The following is a 13,396-nucleotide window of genomic DNA, read 5'->3' as shown; positions in this document are numbered from 1 at the left end:
CTCCTGCCCTTCTGCCTGTCGCTGTGGGAGCTCTAGAGTCCCTTTTCTGGGGAGGAGGTACGGGAGGAAACGTAGAGAGAGGGGCAGAGAGGGGAGAAGAACTAAGTAGATGGAAGGACAGTGGGAGGCACCCCGATAAACAGACCAAGGACCGTAAAGGGGAGGAAGAGACCGAAATGGAGAGAGTAGGACTGAAAGGCGACGGGAGAGGGCGAGAGTGACAGGAGAAGGCGAGAAAAGGAGAGGGAGGGAGGAAGGGAGGGACGAAAGGGGGGAAGGAATCCAGAGTGGGAAGGAAGCAGGCAACGGAGCCAGGCGGGCGTGAGGCGAGGCCAGGCGCGCAGGCGGGAGCCCGTAGGCAGAGCCGCGGCTGGGTCCTGCTCCCGCCTCGGAGCCCCTGGCCCGGGGGAGGAGGAGAGGCCGCTGGCTCAGTCTATGTCTTTTTCTGACTCCAGTGCAACCTTCCTGCTGAATGAGGTAAACGCGGAGGGGTGGGGGAGGCTCTTCAGTAGGTGGGAGGAGAGCCGCATTCCAAGCTAGGGAGTGGGCTTGAATTTGGGGGAGACTGCAGTAATGAGAAGGAAGACCAGAGGTGAAGCTAAGGGTGGAAGAGGCAGTAAGAAAGAAGGGGGGAGGTGGCAGCTTCTAAGCATCTGGACAGGCCATCCCTCGCTTCTGCCTAGGGCAGGGGGCAGAAAAGGAGCTAGAAAAGAGGGAAAGAAGAGGGCTCAGCCAAACGCCCCTGTGCCCCTCTCTGGATTCCCCGGGGTGGGGTGGGGCAGCTAGAATACTAGGGGTTTTGGCTCCGTCCAGCTCTTAAAGACTGCTAAAGAAAAAGATCTGATACCTCTCTGAGGTTGTAGCTCCTGGGATCTGCCCAGCTTCCTGGTGCACTTACAGAAGAAGCTAGGTATCCTGGAGGCTCCTAAGAACTCCAACTGCCAAACCTGGTTATTCTGGGCTTTTCCCCTATGTTCTGCTTCCATGCCTGGGGTACCTGCCAGTTAACCAGACTAACAGCTCTCTCCTTAGAAAGAGGAGGGCAGAAGGAAACCTCTCCTCAAATCCTTTTTTTGCCCCCAGCTCTCTCCCCCTTATGCTCAATCATAGAAAAGGGGTTGAGACAACAATGGACAATGACAAGTATATGTCTTATTACAGGATAGTTACTAGGTTGGCCTAAGAACTGAAATAGACAGGTGTGGGTAAGATGAGAAATGGGGGGGGGGCTTGCATAGCAACTCAGATATGGGAAAGAGAGAGGGGTTCTGAAGCTCCTGCAAAACACAAGGGGATGGGCTCAGGTATGTGGAATTTACCTGGGCTCCTGGGGGTGGTTGGCATGGCAACATATGCATCAGAAGCAGACTTAGACACCATTGTCCCAGAAGGGGATGAAGAAGACAATAAGGTACGTGAGGAAGGAATGAGGTTGGTGTCAGTCCAGTTACCTGCAGCCCCCAGAAGCCCGGGTGGTGGGGAGGGCCCCAGAGGAGGTGTGCGGAATAGATTTAGGGATTAAGAGAGAAGCAAATGCCTCAGCAGCTGTCTTCTTTATAAGAGTTATCTCCCAGTAACACCTTGAGGGTCATATTCTTCCACACCTCCTGCCTCTTTTTTTGTTCTCTGGAAGAACAGAAGAGACGGAAAAGGTAGAGAATAAAAAAGAGGATATAGGGATAATGAGGAATTAAGAGAGGGCACAAAAGTGAGAAGACAGAGTGTCTGGAAACTTCAATACAAAATAATTCAATATATAAACAATCCCAAACGGTGTTGGACTCAGTAGAGGGAACTGTGAAAGCGGACTGCCTCCCCCCCCCCCACATCACCCGTAGTAGTGATGGGTCCCCTCAGCCATAGGGGATCCCACAAAATCGTTTGCCAAATACAACAGGATGAGGAGGCTGGGTAGGGCTGGACTGTACCACTCACAAAGCTAAACAGGCTCAAGGCAACCTAAAGCTGGTCTTAAGATGAGGCCCCTTCTCTCTTCTTCTTGCCAAGGGAACATGAACAAGTGACAGAAGTGGGAAGCCAGTTGGTTTGGGTAGTCTTTCTCTCCCATGCACAGTGCTTTCTTCCATAGATCTCATCAAACCCTTTCAAGGGTTTTCCTACATCCCCTGTAGCCCTGGAAGGTAAAGGGATCAGCAGATTCTCGCTCCTGAGGGTGAGAAACTGAGAACGAAGACTGAGCTCAAGACCTCCAGGTGTAACCCTCTGGTCACCTCACAGCTCTGGGTGGGCGGGCGTGGGGAGACACTTAGACAATCAAAAGTCAAAGGGATACTTTTGTTCAGGAGATAGAAAAAAGGAGGAAACTCAAATGGGTAGATCTTTGGAAACGTCTGCTCAAAATAAAGGCTGCTGTTTGGTTTTAAACCTAAAATCTCAGCTCTCCTTTGAAGGAGACAGACTGGAGCAGAGTGGCACATGGGGCTCTAACCAGGATACCAGCCACCCCCCCTCCACCCCCATCCTTTTTGGATGGGAAACTGGCCATAAGCTAGTGACTCTGGGGAGGCTTGCCCTTCCTGCTACTAACCTCCGTGTAGCCAGGATCCCACCTTCTATTACAGCCACAACAATCCCCCTACCACCACCCCCTGGTTTCCTGTCGGTTTAGGCTCACCTAAAAGTGACCCTCCCTGTCGCAGTTCCCACGGATACCTTGGCAATGCCTGGCGCAGTCCTTTGAAAGGAAGTAAGCAAGGGAACCCCCATCCTGACCAGACTAGGATGAAATCTGCCTGCGCAACAGGTGTGGGGCGGCCGGACCCAAAACCTCCTCCTATGCATGGGTCGGGGCGATACAGTCCTTTGTTGCAAGGTCCCAGCACTGAACGGGCTGAGCACGGTGAGGCAGGGGTTACTTTCATGGCATTAGTCGGGAGTCGCCAAACCCATTCCTCCTCCGTACTGTTGCGGGGTTCGCTTTTGGAGTGTCTGGGGCCACTAGGGCCCGGTCGCGCTGCCAGCTCACCTGGGGCCCCACCCCCGCCTGCCGCCCGTCCCGCCCCTTCTGTCTCCCCATTTTCTTGCCCCACCCCGCTTCCTCCCTCTCCCGCTCGCCTTTCTTTCTCTCTTTTCTGCCTTCCCGTACCCTGCACCCGCTCCCTCGCCTCGGGTGTCGTCTCGTTCGGGCTCTCCGCGCTCCCTCCCCTCCCCCGCTCCAGCCCTTTGTTTCCCGGCGGAGTATTTCCTGGGTTGCCGAGCGTCTCTGTCTCCGCATCTCTCCTCGCCCCGCCTTCTCCCCGCTTGGATCCGCCCGCCCGCAGTCTTCCCTCCCCTTCCTCCCCGCCGCCCCTCTGGCCCACAGATGCAGGGGAACCCACCTTCCACCCAGCTCCGGCCCGCTCCCTCCCCTAGCCGGGTCTCGGGCTCCCCGGGTGGCTGGCGCCCGTGCCGCCACCCCCGCCAGCTCCCGGGGAGGGGGGTCAGGTGGGCGGGCACTATTGTTTTAGGAGCCGGCGCCAGATTCTTCAGCCGCGCTCGGGGTGGGACCTGCAAGGTTTGAGGAGTGGGGTGCGGGGAGCGGTGATTTGAGCTCGGAGCAGCTGGGCTTCGCAGCGCGCTCCTTCGTGCTCTCTCGCTCTGCGCCGGCGTCCGCAGGGCTGCGGGGCTCAGTGGCATCTCTCGGGCGCGGCCCGCTGTCCTAACCCCTGCCTCTGGGCCGCTCCCGCCCCTGGCGCCGCTCGCTTACCCCCACCCGGACTCCCCCATGTATGACGACTCCTACGTGCCCGGGTTTGAGGACTCGGAGGCGGTGAGTGCCCACGGTGAGGGTGGGGGTGGGGAAGTTGGGGTGACACCTCCTCTCCCTTGAACCCTTCTCCCAGTTCAGTACTTTGAAAAGACGCCTCAGTGGCGGGGCTGGGTGTGTAAGGGGTGGGGGCGCTCCAGTAAAGTGAGAAGATAGATTTTCGTGAGAGGGCTGCCCAGTCCTAGACCAAGAAACATCGGTGTGTGCAGGGAGGGGCCAGTGTGGGGGAAAGGCTCGAGCAGGTGTCTTCCAAAGCCCAGGACAGATGGGTAGAGGGAGGAAGGGCTGGAGGTTGAGGGCACAGGGGCTTTAGAAACGGCACACACAATGTCTGGAGTTCTCACAAGAGGATTTATAGGGTCTGAACACAACTGCTGCAGAAGCTGAATCTCTTGGGTCCCAAGGGGGACAATCCAGATCTCCTGTGCCTCATAAAAGGACAAATTTAGAGACTTGGGAGAACACCAGAGATTCAGGTACCAGCCTCTTCAGATAGAAAGATCACAAACTTGAAGACCTCCATTATTTCCTTCTGCTGTCTATCCTGAGCTTGCCTTATCTCCTCACCCTGCCTCCAGCCCAGCTTGTCTTCCAGGCTGGGAACTGGGCACCCCAACACGTGGGTGAGCCAGCTGACTGAGCCCCATCCAGTCCATGCCTCCTGCTGAGGTATCTTCAGAGCAGTGGGCACTCTGAGACTCCTGCTCAGCATGGAGGACCTAGAGGTGAAGCCAAAGGAGCTGAGGGCCTGGGGATGGAGAGAGGAAGCTTTTTGCTCAGAGAACCAGGCAACCGATAAATATTTAATTCTCCTCTTTGCTTTTATCTCCTGACCCACTGAGACAAATCAGCTCATTAGGCAGTGATTCCCGGAGCTCAGAGAACAGGGAGAGTGCCTGGAAAGGGGGACAAGGATGGGGAGCAGCTTCTCAGTCTCTTCTCTCAAACATCTTGCAAGCAGGCCTCCTCAGGAGAGTACCACTAAATGCTTGGATGGGGTCCCTGATAGGTGTGAAAGGTAGAGGACTCCAGGGTCAAAAGTAGAGTATTGGAGTTTTCTCCCATCAGCCAAGCCCAGGATAGATAGCTTCTAGGGCTCAGAATAGGCAGCTGTCAGTCCTTTTCTGGGAACGGGCTCCTGCTGGGCCAAATTCCCCATTGGGCCTCTGGGGCTAATTACATGACAGCAAGAACAGATTATTTTTAAGGCTCTGGTGGACACCTCTTTCTGGTGATTGGAGGGACAGCTGGCATGGCCCAGGATGCCAAGGTGAGCTTGAGAAAGAACCTTTCTGTAGAGCTGGAGGGTCTTCCAAGGTTCTTTCAGTCCCTGGTGAGAAGGCAAGAACCTCAGCACGATAAAGACTGATATGTGGATGGTGCTGGGGGCAGTCTGCTAACCCATCACTCGCTCCCCACCTCATCTCTGGTCCCTGGATCACCCTCCCCCGCTTTCCTTTCTCTTGCCTGGCTCCTTGCTCTCTCTGAGGCCCCCTCTGAAGCAGTAGGAGGGAGATCAGGCTCTAAATAAATCCACCGGCTCATCTCCCTCCTCTTCTTCCCCCGTGCCAGGCAAGAGTGGAGCTGCAGTCTGCCCACACACTCACCAGGCAAGGGGGGCAACACTAGGACACTGTGCCAACTTCTGCCAGCGCCAAAGTATTGAGCCTTGGCCTGTTTTGGTAATAATGGGGTAGGGGAGGCAAGACCCCAGATTAAGCTTGGCAAAGGCATCCTGGCCTCCCCAAGTGATACCAGAACATGAGAGATAGGTAAGCTCTGAGAACTTGGGAATAATAGAGAGGGGCTTCCATTCTGAGCCCAACTCATTAAACATTTAGGGAGAGATCCTAACATTCCCATCCTAGGGCAAGAGGCATTCTAGATGCTCCAGACAGGGATGACTAAATTAGCCTGACCAGGCAGTGGCGTAGTCTGCTAACCCATCACTCACTCCCCATCTCAGACTGAGGAATATTCCTTCAAGCCCATGGTGCATGACCACCTACAGCAGGCACCTGGGACACAGAGGAGCCAGGTTCGAAACCCCGATGTTGGTGATGAGCACGGGCTCATTCAATGTTAGCGTGGGGTTGCTGGCTTGAGCGTGGGATCATAGATGTGACCCTGTGGTCTCTGCCTTGAGCCCAAAGGTTGCTGGCTTGAGCCCAAGGTCGCTGGCTTGAGCAAGGGGTCACTTGCTCTGCTGTAGTCCCCCGGTCAAGGCACATATGAGAAAGCAATCAATGAACAACTAAGTTGCCACAACAAAGAATTGATGCTTCTCATCTCCCTTCCTGTCTGTCCCTATCTTTCCCTCTCTCTGTCCCTCTCTCTCTATCTTGCTTAAAAAAAAAAAAAAAAAGAATAACTACGTTAGTCCGAGAGCCTGGAAACAGAATAAAGTCTAGGCTCTCACCTGACCAGGCGGTGGCGCAGTGGATAGAGCGTTAGACTGGGATTCAGAGGACCCAGGCTCGAGACCCTGAGGACGCCAGCTTGAGCGCAGGTTCACCTGGTTTGAGCAAAAGCTCACCAGCTTAGACCCAAGGTCACTGGCTCAAGCAAGGGGTTACTCAAGTCTGCTGAAGGCCTGTGGTCAAGGCACATATGAGAAAGCAATCAATGAACAACTAAGGTGTAGCAACGAAAAACTGATGATTGATGCTTCTCATCTCTCTCCTGTCTGTCCCTGTCTATCCCACTCTCTGACTCTCTCTCTCTCTCTCTCTCTCTCACACACACACACACACACACATCCCGAAACTCCAAACTCCTTCTGTACACACACACTCACACACTCACACATGGACTCCTACCTTATCTCTGCCACCTGCATCTCAGAATTGATGTAAATAACTACTTTGGGCCATAAAGAGGGGGAAAAGGGGCAGAAAATGAAAGAGTCCCTTTTCCCTAGAAAAGGGGGAAACCCAGACAGCCTGACTTCTCTTCTGCTCCACGGTCCTGCTTCCTTTGCTCATTTTGTGTATCTTCCTCAGGGTGCTGCCTTGAACGTGAGTTGTGCAAACTTCCAAAAGCACCCTCATTGCCCAAAGACCCTTACTGTGGGTCGAACTCACATTCTGGCTCAGATTACCAAAGACCCCCTCCCTACATCCCCAGGGTGGTGCTGCTCACTGGGTTGCCTGGCACCAACATGGCCTTCCTCAGGGCTGATATCCCCTTGTGGGAGGGGTGGGGAATGTAAGCCAGGTGGTGGGTGTGGCCCAGCCTTACAGACCCATGGAGATAGCTTGCTGTTGCCTTCAGTCTGTGTCTGGTTTGCTGTCCACACCTGGCCTGTTGCCCCGGCACCTGTGAGAGGAAAGTGGGGGCGGGGAGAGTAGAGAGGAACTAACTTCCAGGAGTTGGCAGTTCTGTGTCCTCTTCACCCCGGAAGGGTAGGCACTGGGGGAAATGTGATCTAAGGGGTGGATAGCAGTACCCTGACACTTAGGACCACTGCCGTGCCAACCAGCATCGCTTGATCCCAACTAGCTGTACATCTGCCAGGCATTTTAAAGGGATGTTGTCTAGGCTGCTTTGCAGGCTGATGTGAACAAGAGGACTGAGTCACCTGGATTCAGAATCATCTTCAATATATTATCTTCAGTACAACTCCCTTCTCTCTGCCTAGGAGGAGGACGTGGTAGAGGGGAGAAGAGGGAGGAAGGTGGGATGGGAAGGCTCTATTCAAAGCTGCGGTATTACTAGCTTGGGGGAGGGGCCTAGATCCCAGCACACAGAGATTGGGTGGCATTCCTCCAGTCCCAGAAGCACTGGGCCCTTCTCAGGGAAATTGGAGGGACTGCTGGGGCCTGGCCACCCATGTAGACATGGAGAGACTGGGATTTGTGGAGGCACTACTAGAGGGTTTGGAGGGTACCACCTGAGCCCACATAGCCTCTCCCCCGTGCCAGGGTTCAGCCGACTCCTATACCAGCCGCCCATCTCTGGACTCAGACGTCTCCCTGGAGGAGGACCGGGAGAGTGCCCGGCGAGAAGTGGAGAGCCAGGCTCAGCAGCAGCTGGAGAGGGCCAAGGTATCCTCTTGTTTGTGGGCTGGGGGCAAAACAGGCCAGACAGGGTAGAAACTTGTTCTCATCTTAAGTCCCTAGGGGTCAGTGGGCAGGATTTAAGTGAGTGTGAAAGGGTGTATGTGAAAGGGTGTATGTGTGTATGTCTGTGATGGGTAGACAGGGGGGGGCTCTGCCCTCTGCCGATGGAGCAGTAAAACTGGAAGGGGTCCTTTGAGGCTCCCCTCATTGGCACTGATGGCCCAATTCTCCAGCACAAACCTGTGGCATTTGCTGTGAGGACCAATGTCAGCTACTGTGGTGTACTGGACGAGGAGTGCCCAGTCCAGGGCTCTGGAGTCAACTTTGAGGCCAAAGATTTTCTGCACATTAAAGAGGTGACCAACACCCCCCCAAATACAAGCCATTTAATTTCTCTCCTCTTGCCCTAGTTCCCATGCCTCTGACTTTAGTCTTTAGTCCATTAAACAAGTCCCCGAACTCCTCAATGCTCACCCTTAACACACATTCATACACTCCTGCTATCCAAAACCCGGTTCTGAGGATCTCCATCCTTCTGAGACCTGGCTTGGGCCTCAGTCTCCATATGTATAAAGTGAGCAATAAGGTCCCCTGTGACAGCTGTGATGCCTCACGCTGAAATCTTGGGGGTGGCTCAAATCTGGCTGCCCTTTCCTCTGGCACCTTCTGCCCCCTCCCCTTGTGCTGCCTTTGTAAGACCAGCTCTGTGAATGCCTCCCTCCCTGGCTTTCACACTGGAGAGCCAGAACTCAGGCCTGGGCCACTTCCCCTCACGGCACCTTCCTGCTCCACCCCACCCCAGAAGTACAGCAATGATTGGTGGATCGGGCGGCTAGTGAAAGAGGGCGGAGACATCGCCTTCATCCCCAGCCCCCAGCGCCTGGAGAGCATCCGTCTCAAGCAGGAGCAGAAGGCCAGGTGAGAGCAGGGCTGTAACTCAATAAACATCCCCCCCTAACGTGGGCACTTTCCTCGCAGTCTACTATACTACATATGCACACATATCCTGCCCCAAATGCACACACTCATATCCAGCTGTACACATTTACACCGCACAAATATACACACAAATGCACATATATCACACTTTCCTCACTAGCTAAGATACAACTGTTAAATAATGTGTAGAACGTACACACACAAAGGCGCTTACTGACCTCCCTTTCTGCTCTCAGGAGATCTGGGAACCCCTCCAGCCTGAGTGACATTGGCAACCGACGTTCCCCTCCTCCATCTCTAGGTAGCATCCCCCCAACCCACCTGTCTTGGGTAGGTGGGTCACTAAGACACAGGGGCAGGGAGATCCTTCCCAGGTGAACTGTGTGGGAAGGGTTGGTGGGGGGGTCAGAAGAGCTGGGAGAAGCCTGGTGTCTCCCCTGGGAAAGGGAATACACACCCCCAGGGCCTTTCCCCTCTTCACCAACTTTAATCTTTTATTTCCTTTTCCAAAAAGCCAAGCAGAAGCAAAAGCAGGTGAGTTAAGGAAGGGACCTGGGTTGGGGGCTCAAGGAAGACGCATGGCTGGGGACAGGTCTCTGGGCAGTCATTGTGGAGAGGCACTGGAACAGAGGGGAGGGAGCCCAGGACTTCTGGGTCTGCCCCACAGCAGGCAGGCACAGGGCAGGCCGCCGGGCCAGGGCTTTGCTTGACCTCAGGTTCATTCTGCAGGCAGAGCATGTTCCCCCATATGATGTGGTGCCCTCCATGCGGCCTGTGGTGCTGGTGGGACCTTCTCTGAAAGGTTATGAGGTGAGAGGGATTTCTTGACCCCAAAGAGTCTCTTGTACCAAGCGTGCCATGGGAAGACCCCAGGGACAGTGTGGGGAGGTGTTCTCCCTCACACCACCCTCAAGGCCTGTGTATGGAGGGGGTGGGCTCCAGAGCCATGCCTGGGGATGCTGCCCCTCTACAAGAGAGCCCTGTCAATTCCTTCCACCTGTCCCCCCCAGGTCACAGACATGATGCAGAAGGCTCTCTTCGACTTTCTCAAACATAGGTTTGATGGCAGGTAAGCTGCTCTGGCCTGGGGTGGCATGGGATCCAGGAGGAAGATCATGGTCTCCTCACAGCTGTCTGTAGCAAGTCTTTTCTAAAGAGGAAGTGAGGAGTTAGGAGGTCCTGGGTAAGGAGGGGCCTGGAGTTTGAAATTTAGAAGCGAGCTGGAATTCTCCACCACCACCCCAGGATTTCCATCACCCGAGTCACAGCCGACCTCTCACTGGCAAAGCGATCTGTGCTGAACAATCCTGGCAAGAGGACCATCATTGAGCGTTCCTCTGCCCGTTCCAGCATTGGTAAGGAGTCCCCAGCTCCTGTCTCTTTGCTCACTCAGGCCTTACTGAGAACCTGCCTCCTACCTTTCTCTGCCCCATCTCCTCCTCTGCCTGCCCCAGGATAGGCAGCACACCCCAGTTTCCTCAGTTCCCTGCTCCTCTGCCTGCCCAGGTCTTTATGAACACCCTCTACCTCCACTTCCTTCCCATCCACCATTGGGAAGCCCCCCATTGGAGGGTAGAGCTCCTGGTGAGCATTGTGGCTTGCTTACTGCCTCCATAGCTGAAGTACAGAGTGAGATTGAGCGCATATTCGAGCTGGCCAAATCCCTGCAGCTGGTAGTGTTGGATGCTGACACCATTAACCACCCAGCACAGCTGGCCAAGACCTCATTGGCCCCCATCATCGTGTTTGTCAAAGTATCCTCACCGAAGGTAAGTCAGCAGGGAAGGTGGAAGAGGCCCCCAGGGTTACCCTCCTAGAATGCATACCCAACTTAGCTCGGTCCCTGTTCCAGGGGTCCTGAGCTCCCTTTTCCTGGTGCTGGACATGCCCAGATCTTACTAGGCCTAGCTGTGCCCAGGGCTTCTAGGAACTCCAGGCCTCACTCTGTTCTTTCCTCTCAGGTACTCCAGCGTCTCATCCGCTCCCGTGGGAAGTCACAGATGAAGCATCTGACTGTACAGATGATGGCATATGATAAGCTGGTACAGTGCCCACCGGTGAGTGCCTGGGGGAGCTACTCCTGTGCCCACTCTTGCTTTCCTGGGGCTAGGGGCATAATGAGGATGGGTGAGGGACTGCTGTTTAGAGGAGGACAACATCCCCCTTTCCCATCCCTCCCCAGGAGTCATTTGATGTGATTCTGGATGAGAACCAGTTGGAGGATGCCTGTGAGCACTTGGCTGAGTACCTGGAGGTCTACTGGCGGGCCACCCACCACCCAGCCCCCAGCCCTGGACTTCTGGGTCCTCCCAGTGCCATCCCCGGACTTCAGGTAATCATTTCCAGTGGGCACTGATACTAAGCCAGCCAAAGCAATGCCCCCTCCCCACCCAGAGGCTTGTCCTTGGCCTCCAGTTTTAAGGCCAAAGGATAAGGGAACTCAGCTCTGCTATACCGAGGGCAAATGGGTGAAGAAACTTCCCGATAAGAGGGAATAAATCAATAAGGTGGGTAATCAGAGGTTACTTTTCTAGGGCTCAAAAGGAACACACTTTTAAACCTTTCTCTGGTCTGTTTTAAAGGCAGAACTTGAATTTTGCAGGAGTCAACAGCTCTAGTTTTCCATATCTGAAGAGGGATACTACGCCAGTATCTTACCCTTCCTTGCACTGTTTCCTCTACAGGAACTGAGAGTTGAAGGGGAAGAATCCTCCATCCTACTAGATGTGGGAGGGAGGTGGAGGTGAGGTTTGTACTGCTTCCCTTCGAGCTTTGTGTTGTGTTACCCCCAGAACCAGCAGCTGCTGGGGGAGCGTGGCGAGGAGCACTCACCTCTGGAGCGGGACAGCTTGATGCCCTCAGATGAGGCCAGCGAGAGCTCCCGCCAAGCCTGGACAGGATCCTCACAGCGTAGCTCCCGCCACCTGGAGGAGGACTATGCAGATACCTACCAGGACCTGTATCAGCCTCATCGCCAACACACCTCTGGGCTGCCCAGTGCTAATGGGCACGACCCCCAAGACCGACTCCTCTCCCAGGACTCGGAGCACAACCACAATGACCGGAACTGGCAGCGCAACCGGCCCTGGCCCAAGGATAGCTACTGACCGCCTCCTGCTGCCCTGCCCTGGCAGGCACAGGCACAGCTGGCTGGGGCACCCACTCCAGGCAGGTTGGCATTAGACTGGCATTAGGCTGGCACTAGGCTCAGCCCCCACAATCTCCTGCCCAGCCCCAGGGCTGCCTGTGGTCCCAAGGTTCTGGGAAAAGCAGGGGTCCCCCTTACCTCCTGGGCAGTGACTCCCATAGGCTCCCATTCCAGGTACTAGCTGTGTGTGCTGCACCCCGGCACCTTCCTCTCCTCCTGCACAAGAAGCTGCCCCACCGGGCAGCGCCCTCAGGCCAAGATCCCCTTAGCAGGGACCTTCCCACCAGACTCAGGGAAGGGATGCCCCCCTCAAAGTGACAAGAAGTTGGTTGTGGGCAACATGGCATGAGGAAGAAACAAGGCCTCTGAGCAGACATAAGCCACAGTCAAGGGACTCAGAGTTGTGCTTTGGGGTCTGAGGACCCACTCACCTCACTGCCACACACTAGAAAGGGACAATCAAAGCCCGGCAGGGTAGCACTCCCATCCATCAGCTGCGTGGGGCATCCACACAAGGCTGGAGCTGCAGGCTGGCGAGGCTGGGGCCAGAGGCCTCACGGCTGAAGCTCTGGAAAGGAAGGGCTCTCCTTACCCTGCCAGGAATTTTCCTGACAACTCTGACAGTTCCAAGGACCAGGAGCATGATCAAGCCAAGTGGTAGACCAGAGCCAACCTGAGTTGGGGGTTCGGGAAGGGAGGGCATATGTAGCAGAGACCATATGGAACAGCTTTGGGGGCTTCCTTGCCCCCTCATCTTTTGCTCTTGCATCCTGTCATTTCTGTTCTTGGCCCTCATGCCTCCTGGGGCATATGGGCCCCAGACTTTATTCCCTCATCCATAGCTGCTGCTTGTTATGTTAGGGTTAGATGGGGAGTGACAAGACACAGTGGACAGTGCTGAGAGGTCCTGTCTACACGGTTACCCTTGCCTTATGGCTCTAGTGTGTGACCTACAGAGCATGCTCCACAAGACCCTGTCCCACCTGTCATCACTAATAAACACCATACACAGTCCCTCAGGCTCTTGTTCTGTCTGCTGGCTCAGGTGGCTGGTTCCTCACTGTGTGGCCTGAGTCTGGAAAAAGCAGGAAGTATCCCAGCCTCCTTTATCTCACAGAGGACCCACTGCATGGAAAGGGGAAAAGGAGAGCTGGGGAAGAAACCGTATTCCCAGGCACCCCCACAAGGACCCTCTCATGCCCAGGAGGCAACGAAACATTCAGCACACAGAAAGGACTTGTTCTGGGAGGTGGGGAAGAGGCTTAATCACAGCCTTACACTGCCCCTGCTTCAGGCCCTCATAGTTGCAACATGAACTCCATGTATTTGCCTAATACTTTTAGTGGTAAGCAAGAACATGGAAGAGTGGTAGTGGGGGTGGGGGACCGAGGCCCTGCACCACCACCACCACCTAACTCAGCTGGGCCCAGCTCATTACTCCTTGGTGCTCCTGGTGCCCACCTCTGCTTCCCCCTCCCCCAG

The 13,396-nt window shown here is 55.1% G+C and overlaps 1 protein-coding gene across 2 annotated transcripts; it reads left to right on the top strand.

Moving 5' to 3' along the window:
* The first annotated feature begins 328 nt into the window (after positions 1 to 328).
* CACNB3 (calcium voltage-gated channel auxiliary subunit beta 3) lies at positions 329 to 12,928 on the top strand. Of its 2 annotated transcripts, none has more exons than XM_066257965.1 (13): positions 329 to 477; positions 7,690 to 7,812; positions 8,061 to 8,183; positions 8,630 to 8,745; positions 9,003 to 9,067; positions 9,281 to 9,300; positions 9,496 to 9,576; positions 9,777 to 9,835; positions 10,012 to 10,121; positions 10,384 to 10,535; positions 10,728 to 10,823; positions 10,949 to 11,098; positions 11,559 to 12,928. In XM_066257965.1, exons 1-13 carry the CDS (start codon positions 436 to 438, stop codon positions 11,871 to 11,873), a joined length of 1,452 nt encoding a protein of 483 aa, XP_066114062.1. In that variant the 5' UTR covers positions 329 to 435; the 3' UTR covers positions 11,874 to 12,928. The 2 variants fall into 2 exon arrangements, with proteins under 2 accessions (XP_066114062.1, XP_066114061.1); XM_066257964.1 differs by lacking the exon at positions 329 to 477 and adding an exon at positions 3,110 to 3,769.
* Positions 12,929 to 13,396: the final 468 nt, after the last annotated feature.

Source organism: Saccopteryx bilineata, chromosome 2 (assembly GCF_036850765.1).
Source record: "Saccopteryx bilineata isolate mSacBil1 chromosome 2, mSacBil1_pri_phased_curated, whole genome shotgun sequence".
NCBI classification, from domain to species: Eukaryota; Metazoa; Chordata; class Mammalia; order Chiroptera; family Emballonuridae; genus Saccopteryx; species Saccopteryx bilineata.
This window is presented reverse-complemented; position numbering and strand designations above follow the sequence as displayed.

Bases quoted from the DNA above. Each gene is read 5' to 3' on its own strand.
- CACNB3 (XM_066257964.1), top strand. From the start codon at position 3,725: ATGTATGACGACTCCTACGTGCCCGGGTTTGAGGACTCGGAGGCG. The intron at 9,577-9,776 runs GTGAGAGGGATT...TGTCCCCCCCAG, and splicing joins CTTCTCTGAAAGGTTATGAG to GTCACAGACATGATGCAGAA. The intron at 10,824-10,948 runs GTGAGTGCCTGG...ATCCCTCCCCAG, and splicing joins AGCTGGTACAGTGCCCACCG to GAGTCATTTGATGTGATTCT.